The sequence below is a fragment of the Chlorocebus sabaeus genome, chromosome 3, assembly GCF_047675955.1.
Source record: "Chlorocebus sabaeus isolate Y175 chromosome 3, mChlSab1.0.hap1, whole genome shotgun sequence".
NCBI classification, from domain to species: Eukaryota; Metazoa; Chordata; class Mammalia; order Primates; family Cercopithecidae; genus Chlorocebus; species Chlorocebus sabaeus.
The window spans coordinates 6,783,416-6,797,584 of NC_132906.1; the positions used below are offsets into that span (position 1 = coordinate 6,783,416).

The 14,169-nt window shown below is 37.1% G+C and overlaps 1 protein-coding gene and 1 long non-coding RNA gene across 3 annotated transcripts in view; one reads left to right on the forward strand and one right to left on the reverse strand.

Annotated features, from left to right (window-relative positions):
- Nucleotides 1–219: 219 nt before the first annotated feature.
- LOC140710688 (uncharacterized) lies at nucleotides 220–2,476 on the forward strand. The gene is made up of 2 exons (XR_012091815.1): nucleotides 220–1,085; nucleotides 1,398–2,476. It is a non-coding gene; the product is annotated as an uncharacterized lncRNA (long non-coding RNA).
- LNX2 (ligand of numb-protein X 2) overlaps nucleotides 1,087–14,169 on the reverse strand; it is a 74,509-nt gene continuing 61,426 nt past the window's right edge. For both annotated transcript variants that reach the window (XM_008021802.3, XM_073013061.1), the window contains 4 exons: nucleotides 10,815–10,992; nucleotides 7,828–8,059; nucleotides 4,967–5,125; nucleotides 1,087–3,105 (listed from right to left, as the gene is read on the reverse strand). In XM_008021802.3, coding sequence (XP_008019993.2) covers nucleotides 2,970–3,105; nucleotides 4,967–5,125; nucleotides 7,828–8,059; nucleotides 10,815–10,992 — 705 coding nt within the window. In that variant the 3' untranslated portion in view covers nucleotides 1,087–2,969. The remainder of the gene's footprint in view (nucleotides 3,106–4,966; nucleotides 5,126–7,827; nucleotides 8,060–10,814; nucleotides 10,993–14,169) is intronic.

Below are 14,169 nucleotides of genomic sequence, written 5' to 3' on the forward strand. Positions count from 1 at the left end.
GATCGTGCCACTGCACTCCAGCCTGGGTGACAGACTGAGACTCTGTCAAAAAAAAAAAAAAAGGAAAATGGAAAAAGGAAAAGAAACTGTGGGGTGAGAATAAGGTGGGTTTGTGATTCTGACTCAGTATATTATAAGGACAGCGGAGCCAGCAACAAAAATACAGATCACATACTAAGTTAACAGCTGCTGTTCAAGAAAAGAGACAACGTCACTATTACAGAAAGGATGACTTTTATTTCCATCCTGAATGATTCACACCATTATTTAAACATCTGAAAAATCCTGAAATAATCTAAACTGAAGGCACAGAACAAACCAAAATATTTAACTATCAGAACTAAAAATGAGAAAATCCAAATAGTTCTGTAGTAACAATAAATTATGAACAAGTTTCCATCACCAAATATCACTCTGACCAAAAATGACTGTCTTTTGTCATAAAAGCTACAGCTTAAGCTGATTCCAAGATTTCTATGATAAAAATGAGAGTGAAAAAATTTCTTCTTTCAAAAGACTCATTATGCCACCAGGTTCAACGTAAGTATTTTGTATATAACAAAGTAGCAGTCAGGATATTTGTTGATGGAAGGCTACTCCCCAAGGAATGACACATTCTTACAAACTTTAAAAAAATAGCAAAGTTGGTTACAAAATTCTATTTGGGGAGCAGGGAAAAAACTTGTTCCATGTCAATTAGAATATCAAAGCATTTCAGTATCAAACTGCTTCCAAAGCCAATCATCACACGACAGTAATATACTGTACGGGCCATTCCACCGCATCTTGTTATATGTTGATCGGACAGTGTAGTTAAGGGGTCGAACAAGTCAGTAGCAATGACTGTTGCTGTATCTCATTTATTCCAAATAGATATGTTTTTAAAAAATCATTATAAAACGAACTGAAATAATCTGTGACATGCTACAGATACAATAAACCCCAGCAATGCAATTGCTGAGTTTGAAAATAAAGTGGTCATGCTTCATAATATATTGTACTGTAGTATTCTGAAATACATTCTCCAATTATCAATACCATTTATTACAGAGGTCACTTGTAAATTAGCTTAGATTCTGAACTAGGTTTCTTTTTTTTTTTTTTTTTTTTTTTTTTTTGAGACGGAGTCTCGCTCTGTCGCCCAGGCTGGAGTGCAGTGGCGCAATCTCGGCTCACTGCAAGCTCCGCCTCCCGGGTTCACGCCATTCTCCTACCTCAGCCTCCCCAGTAGCTGGGACTACAGGCGCCCGCCACTGCGCCCGGCTAATTTTTTTCTATTTTTTAGTAGAGACGGGGTTTCACCATGGTCTCGATCTCCTGACCTTGTGATCCGCCCGCCTTGGCCTCCCAAAGTGCTGGGATTACAGGCGTGAGCCACCGCGCCCGGCCTGAACTAGGTTTCTAAATGGAACTTTTTTCAAGTATGTATAATATTAATAAGGTAAAGATATTTTTATCTTATTCACTTATTTATGTGTTCTTCAGAGGATGAGTATGTTGAATAAAGGACAAAAAATGGGCTAGTCATAATTTTCAAAAACATTTCAAAAAATATGAAATAGTCTAGTGACCGAGAGCTGACTGAAAGATACATCTAAAACCTACATTTCCAATAAAACAGAACTTTTCTGTCTCCTACTTGAAACAACTAAGTTCATAAGAAATAATGGGAAAAATAATTGTTACTAAAATACACAAGAAATACTCCTACCCGAATAAAAAGGTCTCCCTTTCTCCTACTTAGCTGTGATATATAGGTATTTAATAATATGGTTTTATCTTTATCATTTCGTTTAATTGCATAAATCGCAAAAACATTTCTAGCCAAGATTACTGCTAAGAATAACACAACTCTGGAAATAATTTTTTTTTAGCAAAAACTACTTAGAAATTTCCCTACATAGCAAAAGATTCCTTTGGAAATAGATTTTTAATGCTTTTGGGCTGTTCAAGTAAGTGCAGCTTTACCATCTCTAACATTAAGTTATAATTATCATCCAAATTCCTTTGAAACTGGATAACATTATCTTTTATTCTCTACTATTCTAATAATAGTGTATTATTTAAGAAATCTCTTTAGTGTTGTCAGACTTATTTCTTCATCTTCTATAAGTATTGAGAGATTACAGCAGAAATAAACAAGAAAATCACTTTATAAACAGTATAAAGTTTTGAAATGTTGGCACCAATAAAAAATGGGGAACGGCCGGGTGCGGTGGCTCATGCCTGTAATCCCAGCATTTTGGGAGGCTGAGGCGGGCGGATCACAAGGTCAGGAGATCAAGACCATCCTGGCTAACACGGTGAAACCCCGTCTCTATTAAAAGTACAAAAAATTAGCTGGGTGTAGCGACGCATGCCTGTAGTACCAGCGACTCAGGAGGCTGAGGCGGGAGAATGGCATGAACCCAGGAGGTGGAGGTTTCAGTGAGCTGAGATCACACCACTGTACTCCAGCCTGGGCGACAGAGCAAGACTCCGTCTCAAAAAAAAAAGGGGGGGAACAGTTATCATCAAAATTTAAAGTATACTCGTTCATGGTATTGGTTGACACTGGCAGTACATGCTGCTGTTATTGCCTTCGCTGACATCAGATCTGAGGGATATGGAACTCATTCTATGATTCAGTTACTGAAAACAAAGACCCACCAGAAGATCTTTACTCTAGCCGGGGCACAGTTTGGGTAACCTTTGCTCATTACCCCGTAGGTAACATTTTAACAACTAAGTTTGAATTCTGAAAATATAAACTCACAAAGGTTAGTGGAAGACTGTTTCCAAGCTAAAAGAAATGTAACTAACTTAGGAAACCATTTAAATAAACATAAATGGACAATCTTGGTGGGTTTTGGCCCTGTGTATACCAGTGGTGTCAGCAGCTCCTAAACCACAAACACAATGAAACCAAAGGGTTTTCTTTCAAAAACCTAAAAAAGGAAGATGCGAGATTTGAAACCAATTTCCAAAATCTATACAAGGCTGCCAGGCCAACAAATAACGGTCAGAGTGACTTTGTTCCTCTGCTCCTTCAGCATGGGAACTAGTGCAGAGTGGCTCATGCCCACGGTCGACAGCCCGTTTACAGCCACGATCATGTCGCCACACCTGGACAAAGAGAGACAGATACAGAATGTTACTATTTTCATGGTATTAAAATTATCCCAATTGAGATTTATTTAGCATGAAAAATGCGGTTTCACTTACCACTTAACTGTCAATGATTAGGGTGTATACTCTACTTTGTCTGGGACAGCGGTTAAGCCTGTGCTGGCTTTCCCTTGCCAATCAAGGAAACCCCTGGGCCAATGACTCCATAACCAGTCGGTGAATGTCAAGGACAAGCAGAGTAATTTTCACACTAATTTAAGCAAAATATAGAGTAAATATGCTCTCTCTTTAAAAAAATACCAAGTCATGCATTTGAAGTGGGTTGCTTATTATTTTGACTATGTCTCTATTCATTCTTAGAGCTCATACATCTGACGGTTGAATTAAGTTGGAAATAAGACCCATACTTCCTCTTCTTTCAGCTGTTGACACTCACTGTACTCTAAGCAGAATTATCATGGATGATGAACTGGAGGACCTTTCCAGCCTTATAATTACCATAATTATCCTTATGGTTTTTGGTCTTCTATTTATACCATAAATATGCTATTTTACTGTTGACTACTTCAATTTCTTTTTGGAAGTAGGAGGAATACAAATTACAATTAACAGAGGCCCAGACTGGTTGAGTAACTTAGCTAAGAGAGTGATTAATTCATTTTTCCCTACGTTTTCCTCCTAAAATTATTTTTTTTTCATCTTTATCAATATAGGCTGACCTGGAACATACCACTCCCAATCACCTTTCCACACATTATTTAGATGTCACTTACTCCTGGCAAACAGTGTACGTTTTCCATCTGCATAGCATTCTATATAGAATGTCAACATTTACTTTTTAAGAAATGGCTCTTCCTTCATAAACCAGGTATTAAGAATTTACAATCAACCACCTCCTCTCTGCTGGTGATGATCTCTTGCCATGACACCTTCTCTTTTCTTCTCCCAGTGCCCGAGCTTTGATAAGACGCTGTACACTGAGCGAGGACTTTTGCTCAGTGGTAGAGGCTGGCAGAGGGGTTAAAGTCCAGGGATCCAGAGCCAGATAGTCCTGGGTCTGAATGCCAGCCAACCACTTTCAGCTATTTCATTGTGGGCAAGTTTCTTAACCTTTCCAAGCCTCAGTTATCTTGTTTGTTTTAAAACACGAATAATAAAGAAACTTACCTCATAGGATTGTTAAGATTACACAATGCATGCACAGCACTTAGCACTGCGCCAGGCATCCTGTAAGCTATTGTACATTCATTCATCAAATATTTATGGAGATCTTACTTTATGCAAGGTATTGTTATGACTGCTAGGGATATAACAATAAATGCAACAAGATCCCTCCCTTATGGAGCTTGCATAAATACCATCTCAGGTAGAGAGGAGTGCTGTGGAGAAAAATAAAGCAGAGTCATCTAATGACAGGACTGGACCTGAGTAGGCTGTGTGGGAAACTTACTCAGTGCTCAGTGTCACATCACAACATGATGAATGAAATATGTCCGATGAAATAACTCAGGTTCAGTTTCTGTCATCAGATTAATGAAACATAGCTATAAGCGACAAGATAGTAAAGGTAACACTTCAGTCTCGATCGGGATTGGCAAATTTTTTTTCTGTAAGGGGTCAGATGGTAAATATTTTAGGCTTCAAGACCCACACAGCCTCTGTCACGATGACATCCACTCTGCTGGTGGAGTCTGGGAGCCAGAGAGTTCATAAACCAGCAAGTGTAGCTGCAGTGCAATGAAACTTTATTTTCAAAAACAGATAATGGGCTGGATTTGGTGCTGACCCCTGACCCCTGGTCTAGATCATGTCCGGTGTCATCAACATGAATCACATCATTAATTAGAACAAGACTCACTTTAATCTTCCATCATAATAAGCAGGAGTTCCCAAGACAATAGTTTTAATGAAAAAAGGCTGATTGGTGTGGTTCTCTTCGTATCCACCAACGATACTGAAGCCCCAACTTCCCAAGTAGCTTCTTCGTAAAACTATATCGTGGCAGCTATGAAGTGTACTATAAACAAACACAAAAATAAAGAAAACATTAACATGGAGGCTTTTATAGCCGCTTATTTTTGTTATAACCCCACACCATGTTGTATTTACCACTCTTGGAAAAAAGAAAAAGGGCTATTAATAAATAGATTATTTTGACAATCCATTTTCTAGCACAGACACAGTCTTAGGTAGACTCGAATTTCTCCAACTTTTTTCAGTCTTCCCAAGTGAAGGCACACACACACACACACACACAGAGAGAGAACCTGGTTACAAATTACACCTCAGTAACCTGTACAAAAAGGTTATGTACCTATATCTGCTCACTGCATTGTCGACAAAGTCCTTAATTCTACTAATCACTTTCACCTACAAGAGGACTTACAACGTGGGATGAAAGAGGTCTAGTACTGCCAAGCCCAGCACGCGAATGAAAGAAGAAAAAGACTAGGAGCGCAGCTTCCAAAAAGAAGGCAGATAATTATTTCTCTTTTCTGAAGGTCCTGCAGCTTTTAGTCTACATGAGGAGTTGTTATTTTCTCCTTTACTTAGGATGTTTTCATTTTAAGGGAGACTCTTACTTGCCAAAATAGAGAAATCAATCTGGAAAACACTAACAAAAAATCTTTTTCTTTTTTTTTTTTCTGTCATAGACAAGCTGGGTACAGTGTCATGTGCCTGTGGTCCCAGCTACTGGGAGGCTGAGACAGGAAGATGGCTTGAGCCCAGGAGCTTGAGGCTGCAGTGAGCTATGATCATGCCAGCTTGGGTGACAGAGCAAGACCTCATCTTTAAAAAAAAAAAGAAAATATATACACATCTATACACACACATGCATATATAAATGTATCACAGACACTGAGAAACTACAGTTAGAATGCTACTGCCAGATTGGAGGATGTGTCCAGAGAGGGAGGAAAAAAATATATACTTATGTTTCCATAGCTCTATGGATTTGGGAAGAAACAGTGAGTAAAATCTTAAAAACAAAACAAACAAACAAAAAAACCACACCTAAAGGCTACAGAAAAAAAAATCTCTTTATAATAAATAAATATCTGTCATCTTTAGGTGGAACCGGATCTAAATGCATGGAAGGCAAGGTTTCCTGTTTTTAATCCATAAAATAATAAATATATATAATATAAATAAAATAGTTTTAAAGATCCTGTTTTCTGATTTCTTAATAAAGCCAATTCTATAAAGCAATGTTTACCATGCCAGACCTTCTCATCCTATCTAGTTTCTTAGCTCACTGATAAGAAAGGCTTCTGGGATGGAACAAGGTCCCATGCACTGGCCTGGATTTAAAGGGACAGTGTTGATTATTTTCCTAATGCTGCATCTTCTGAAACAAACAGCTTTCTTGTATACACCAACAAATTGCAGTGGAAGAAACCTCCCTTTTCAAGAAAAGCAGAGTAGAGCTGCTACACTATCTGGTGTGAAACCCGCATATAGGGGCCACCTGTACCCACCGAGGAGGACACATGGCTGTTGAATATAGCTTTGCATTCAACAGAAACCTCCATACACACATTGAATAGTAGCCTTTTATTGACAGGTATTCTTTCAACACCGGTGGGCTCAAAAATAGATTTTACTATACTGTTACTTCTCATCTAAAATCTTTGCTATTATGCCTGGCACACCAGAAAATGCTCTGAACAAAGAGGTCAATGTGCTAATCCCCAAACTAGACTGGAGTAACAAGGAAAATTAAAGGAAGCACTAGGGACCAAGTTTCTCCAGGACGCTGCTGCTCTCTGCCTGCTCCATCATTAGAGGTGCAGACGAGTTCTGAGGTCTGCAACGTGCTGTCCGGCCACTGCATGAGTAGACCACTTCTCACCCACTATGCACAAAGAGCCTTGAAGCACTATCTAAATGCTAGTTGTTATGAACGTATCTGAGTCAGGTGGCTCAGAAAATAGCAAATTCTTACTGTTTATTTTTATTTTAAAGAATCAATAATTTTCATACTTGGTCAAGAGTCAAAATGCTTCATAGCTTTATTACGTGCAGTAAGAATCTAAATGGATTAGGCAACAACAACAAATAATGATAGGAACACACATTCTTCCTATCTCAAATGTCAAACAACAACAACTGCGGAAAGGAATGCACCCTGGGATGCCACTGGAGGTTCTACGTGCTTCTGTGACCCCAGCACTGACCAACCACAGCATATCTTGGCTGGTCACACTGATAAAAAAAACAAAAGTGAAACAGCCATTCTTGAACACTAATGGTTTGGCTTAATAGACTCTTGCATCCAATAAAAATTGAGTTTAAATACTGCCTTTTTTAGGGAGTGTTAAAAAAAATTAAAAAGGTATTAAGAAAGGCTTCTGGGATGGGGGAGGCCCCAAGATTGGCCCGGTTTTTCTGATGAAAAATGCATGAAGTCTCAGCACATAGCAGAATGAGTGCTGGTAAATGACAGCTTCTCTAAGCAAGAGGCCAGGTTATCCAATCTCATGGCTAGCCCACTGAGGAACCTTAACAGGAATAGACACAACTGCTTTCTTTGTGTACCTTTTAAAATGTAATATCCTAAGAAAAATTATCCTCTTCTTTTGTAGTTTGATTTGATGTTGCTACTTTTATTGAATTAAAGCTTTTTTTTTATTCCAACAGGTAAATTTATCATGCTACACACTGATAAGGGTTGCAAGTATGATTATCATTTCCATAAAACAAGAAAGCGCTCAGTACCTTGGAAGCCCAAGCCACATGACCCATGATGGGGACCAACTGGCATCATACTCATTTTCGCTGAAAGTACTCGGCTGCTCCTCTGTGTTCTGAGTCGCCTCCTCAATAATCTGAACCTCAAGTGCTTTAAGGGCAACAGCAGGGGATGCGGCACTGGCTTTCAGCATTGCAACTGCCTCACTGTGACTTAAATTGGTCAAATCAATGCCGTTGATATTCAGCAACACATCACCTATTCAGATGAAGAAACAAGAAAAATGAGCTGAGTCACTGAGTATTCACCCACAATTCTTCTTGTTTATAAACTAAGCAACAAAAGTTTGTTCCCACAACTCTGATGAGATAAGGTATAATAATAAATGGCATTTATTTGTTTGTAATTTTTATAATGAGAAGAAACCCAACACACAGAAAACATTTCATAATTTTAAAATAATATCATAATACATGGGAAAAAGTGTGGCCTGAGGCACCTTGACATGACTGGAAGTTCGAATCATCAGTTTGAGTTTAGTTGTGTACAGGCCCTGGGCAGGTTCATTTCTCTTAGAGTTTCAGAGATTTCTACAATTCTGTTCAATCAAAAATCATTTGATCCTTTGCCCTTAGAAATAAATGTTTAATGTATTCTGCTTTATATTTACACAGTTCTATACATAAGGACAGCCCTGTATAGTTCATTCAGGGCAAATATCAGAATATGTACAGAGAAGCTATCCCTGGGCCCACACAAAGAAATGAAACTTGTGGTTTGAATGTCTTCCCTGTTTGAGGAAGAAAAGAACTGTTGCTCTGCTAAGTAATATAATAAAAAACGGCAATGAGGATTATATCAAAGGTTAGGAAAGATTAGTTTTGTAGGAAGCGGACATTTGTGCTACAAAGTCTACAGAAATTTCTCTCTCCCAATTTATCATCAGCTTTTCAGATTATTAAAGCAAATCATTAAAAGAACAAAAAGGAAATAAAATTACCCAATACTACAACTGGACAAATAACCTTTACTTAATAGCAGCTTGAGAAAATAATTCACATACTATTCAATTCACCCCTTTAAAGAAAATAATTTTAAGGTTTTAGTATATTCACAGTTGTGCAAGCATCACTACAGTAATTTTGAGAACATTTTAACCACTCCCTTTATACCCATCATTCCCCTTCCCCAACCCTAAGCAACTACTAATTTACTTTCTGTCTCTACAGATTTGCCTCTTCTGAACATTTCATGTAAAGGGACTAATATATGGTCTTTTATATCTAGCTTCTTTTACTTGAATAATATTTTCAGGGTTCACCCATGTAATTTGTGCCACTACTTCAGTCCTTTTCATGGCCAAATCATATTTTTTTGTATGGGCAGACCACATTCCATTGATCCATTCATCAGCTGATGGACATTCGAGTTTCCACTTTTTGGCTACTGTCAAAAATGCTGCTATGAACACTGGTATACAAGTTTTCATATGAACAGCTGTTTTCATGGCTCTAGAAGTGGAATTGTTGGTCATATGGTTAACTATATGAGAAATCGGTTTAACTCTTTGAGGAGCTACCAAACTGTTTTCCAAAAACAGTTGTACCACTTTATATTCCCACCAGCAATTAATGAGGGTTTCCATTGCTCCACATCCTTGCCAGTGTTTATTATTGGCTGTCTTTTTTATTATTGTCATCCTACTGGTTGTGAAGTAGTATCTCACTGTGGTTTTGATTTGCGTTTGAGACAGGGTCTCACTCTGATGCCAGGCTGGAGTACAGTGGCATGATCTCATCTCACTGTAGCCTTGACCTCTGGAGCTCAGGTGATCCTCCCACCTCAGCTCCTGAGTAACTGGGATTACTACAGGTTCACACCACCACAGCTGGCTAATTTTTGTATTTTTTGTAGAGACAAGGTTGTGCCATATTGCCCAGACTATTCTCAAACTCTTGAGCTCAAACGATCCACCTGCCTTGGCCTCCCAAAGTCGTGGGATTACAGGTGTGAGCCACCACACCCAGCCTGAGCATCTTTTCATGGGAATACTGGCCATTTATTTATCTTCTTGGAGAAATGTCTATTCAGATTCTTTCCTTATTTTTATGTTGTGTTTTCTGTCTTTTTAAGTAGAGTTGTAAGAATATATATTCTAGACACAAGCCATTTGTCATCTATATAATTTGCAAATGTTTTTCCCATTCTGTGGGTTATTTTTTCATTTGCTTGGTTGTAGTCTTTGTAGCACTAAAGTTTGCAGTTTTAAAGTCCAGTCCGTCTATATTTTCTTTTGTTGCTTTTGCTTATAGTGTCATATCTAAGAAACTACTGCCTAATCCAAGGTCGTGAGGATTTACATTTGTGTTTTCTTCTAAGAGTTTCAGCTCTTATATTTGGATCTTGAATCCATTATGATTTAATTTGTGTTTATGGTGTGAGGTAAGGGTTCAACTTCATTCCTGGAAAAATAAGTTTTCAGAGTCACTTTTCTTACCTTATATACAAACTAAGTCAATGGAGACTGCTATTTTTACCATGGTAATAGAGGCTAGCTGCAATCCCTATCTATACAAATTATATAGCATTGATAGGGAATATGAAATGGCAAATGCATTTATCCCTAAAATTAATTTTCTCTTCTGCTTCACCTCCTGAGTCCCCTTCTACAGACACTTTATTAAAAGAAACATTTATTTTTCAGTGAGATGGCCCTTTGGAGTATCTAAGTCTGTTGTAAAGGAAGAGGATCTTTTCCTAAGATAAAATAATCTAACAGTCTGAGTAACTGTTAGCAAATTCTGGTACTGTCGTCAAGGTTCAGCAACTTTCCTTTATATAAGGCATTTTTCTAACCTCATAGAATGACTTTATGCTTCCATATGCAAGGGACAGTTTAAAGGATTTTTAAAAGTCATGTTTAATAGATACTTTGTAGATACTCTTTATTTTTTTAAATGTGCATTTAATTCAGAAATAAGATGTGGTAAAATTTTTCAAGATCCCATCTTACCTCTCTTTATTCTGCCATCCCGTGCAAGGCAGCCATGGGGCGGCACACTGGTCACAAAGATGGGCAGCTCACCACTCTTACTTCCCCTGCCCCCAGCAACAGTCATGCCAAGGGACTCATGTGGTTCCTTCTTTACAGTAATGTGTTTTTCTTGGCATGTAACACACTGAGTAAGATCCTAAAACATACAAGAAAAAAATCATTGGATAATGAATAAAATATAGTTGAAGTGAAGTTATTACTTCAAACTAAGGTAATAACATACATGACATTTATACAGTAATTATTTTTTATTCCTTAATTGCAAATGAAAGTAATATACAGTTCTTAATAAGTCTACTGTGGATCAATGTCAAATTTTGGACTATGTTATTTTCATATGACTGTTTATGTACCTGAAAAAACTCAGGACTGCTGAAATCCGGCAGTCAAAGTAAAATAAGCACATCATTTGTATAATTTGTTTGAGCTTCATCTTTGATCAGCTGCACTAAAGTAAACGATGCTTTTGAGTTTTAAGATTCTGAAGACAAATCAATTAATTTTACTTCCATCTTTCTCCCCATTTCTTTGAAAGACAAGTTGACAGAGTAGCACGAAAGTATAGATTTTGGCAACTGCCAGAAAAAGGCCATCGACCCATCTCCTGATTCTCACTGACTAGGACTATGAGTGCTCAAATCATGAAGAAGTTGCAAATCTACCTCCAAAATCTTCATGAAAAGCTAAAAGCACACAAAATGACTGAATTTTTGAAAAAGTTAATGACAGGGAAATAAATTCCCAACGAATTTAATATTCTCCCATTTTTACTGACATTTGTTACTACTATTTATTATTGAGATGCTCCTGGAAGAAAAAGAATTTAAAACATCACTTTTCTTTTGAATTAGAACTCAGTAAAAAATAAGATGTACATACGCAATATTAATATTAAAATAATAATTAACATTTGGGCTTAGCCTGTGAAAAGCTAATGCCTTTACATGCATTATTTCCTTTAAACTTCACAAAAGTCCTGAAATTATATATTATTATTGACCCCATTTTACAAAAGATGAAACAAACTTAGGGAAGTCATGTAACCTGTCCTGAATCATGTTAATATAGGCAACTGTCCTGGGATTCAAAACTTACGTGTGTTAAAAGTATGTACGATATATATTAATATAAATAGTATTTTGTATATATCTATATAGTGTGATAGACTACATGTACATATTGTAGATATGCACCCACACAAGAACTATCCCACTAAGTGTACAGTGCAAGATAATGTCTCAGAAGGTTTTAACACTTATTAACTGTTAAGAGAATGTTGTAATTAACACCGTTAATATAAAAAATAAAAAATACAAATTATATTTACAGAATTATAACATTTCCTTAAGTCACATTAGTTTAGAGAATTGACATGTATTTAACTGTTAATAATGGCGTTTATCAAATTTCTAAATCAGGGCCTGGAATTCTAGGCCTATCTACCCTTCTCCAGATGTGAAATTATACTCTTGAAATTTTACCAAAGGAGCTATCTGTAATAGCAGCACAGTATCCCCAGAAAATGTTATGACCAAGGAGAAAATTTGTAAACATTTTAAGGCAGTCTCCTATCCAAAGGTATGACATTTTTGTCAGCAGCCTTCAAAATTAGACAAACACAACTTTATTCTGAAGACAACTCAGGTAAGCTCAACCTTGAGTATATTTATTTAAGCAGGTTCAGTTCTTACATATTTAAGCAGTTAAGTGTGGGTGTTTTATTACTCTAAGTGTCTGAAATGTATGCAATTTTTACCCAGGAACCAAAACAAACTTCAAAGATTATACTCAGTATGCTTCAAGGAACTTCCTAAAACTACATGAATGTTTATCAAAACAGCTTTGTAGTAGACTAACATATATACTTTATTTTTTTCAGAACGATTCTAATTGTCTGAAAAGATTGTTCTGGTGAATTTGCATGTGTTTTCCCTAGGAGACCTTTACTCTGCTGTATCAGGATTTGACATAACAAGCAGAGCATGTTAGTAGTAAATAGCTAAATGAACACATTCCATTTCAAGTGGTTTTCCTAACCAGCCAGGTTTGCAGAGTGCCTGGAATAGAATAAGTTCAGCATCACTATTTAGAACACTGTTATATAAAATTAAAGAGAATCAGAATTAGCATAGTTTTTTTTTTTTTTTTTTTTTTTTTTGAGACAGAGTCTTGCTCTGTCGCCCAGGCTGGAGTGCAGTGGCCGGATCTCAGCTCACTGCAAGCTCCGCCTTCCAGGTTCACGCCATTCTCCTGCCTCAGCCTCCCGAGTAGCTGGGACTACAGGCGCCCGCCACCTCGCCCGGCTAGTTTTTTGCATTTAATAGAGACAGGGTTTCACCGTGTTAGCCAGGATAGTCTCGATCTCCTGACCTCGTGATCCGCCCGTCTCGGCCTCCCAAAGTGCTGGGATTACAGGCTTGAGCCACCGCGCCCAGCCAGAATTAGCAGAGTTATAACAGAAAAATACATGTGCCCAAAACAAATTAAGGACAGTTTGCTATATGAATACTGGAATTATTAATTACAGTTTTTCAAACTCTCTTAAAACTATAATATTGTTATATATACCCATATCTCAAATTATAAAATTCAATAACATAAAAGATTCAATTACCAACTTGTACCTTATATTATAGTTTTATATGTATACAAAACTTGTAAAACAAGGACTAGGTATATGAAACAACGCCTATTCAAAAATTCCTATTTAAAACAATTACTCCTTTTCCACAGTCATTATTTAAAGGCCAATTATAGGCTTCCTTCATACATTTTGAGTTTTGCTCAGAAATGAGAATGAAGTCTGTGATTATAATTTCTTTTAAGTATTAACTAAACCAAAGACCAGTGACAAGTCTGTACAGAACTTAAGCTCAGAAAACCATATAAACCTGATGGGCCAAAAATACTGTGTCTAGAAGCTATGCTTTCTTAGGGTACCAGAGACGGACTCCAAAGCTAATTACTCACTCAAATGTTGTACTTTCAGGTGACAACAAAAAAGTTTTTGCTTAGTAAAGCAATTTAATTTTACTTAAGGAGAATTACTCTGGTAGCTCCCATTTAGCTTTTACTTTCACATAATTGGGTAAGGATCATTCGCATCATTGTTTTAAAACTCCTGGCCCACTGGAAGTTAAGAGTTCAAATGAAGGATCAAATAAAGTAAATTATATCAAGAATGCTAAAGTACCATCCTTTTAGATTTCTGGACTGAAAGTGAGGTAGCATTTGGACTGAAAGTGAGGTAGCATCAAAATTCTCAGCTGAGGTTGAATACATTATAAAACTAGGGAAATACTGATTCTGAAGA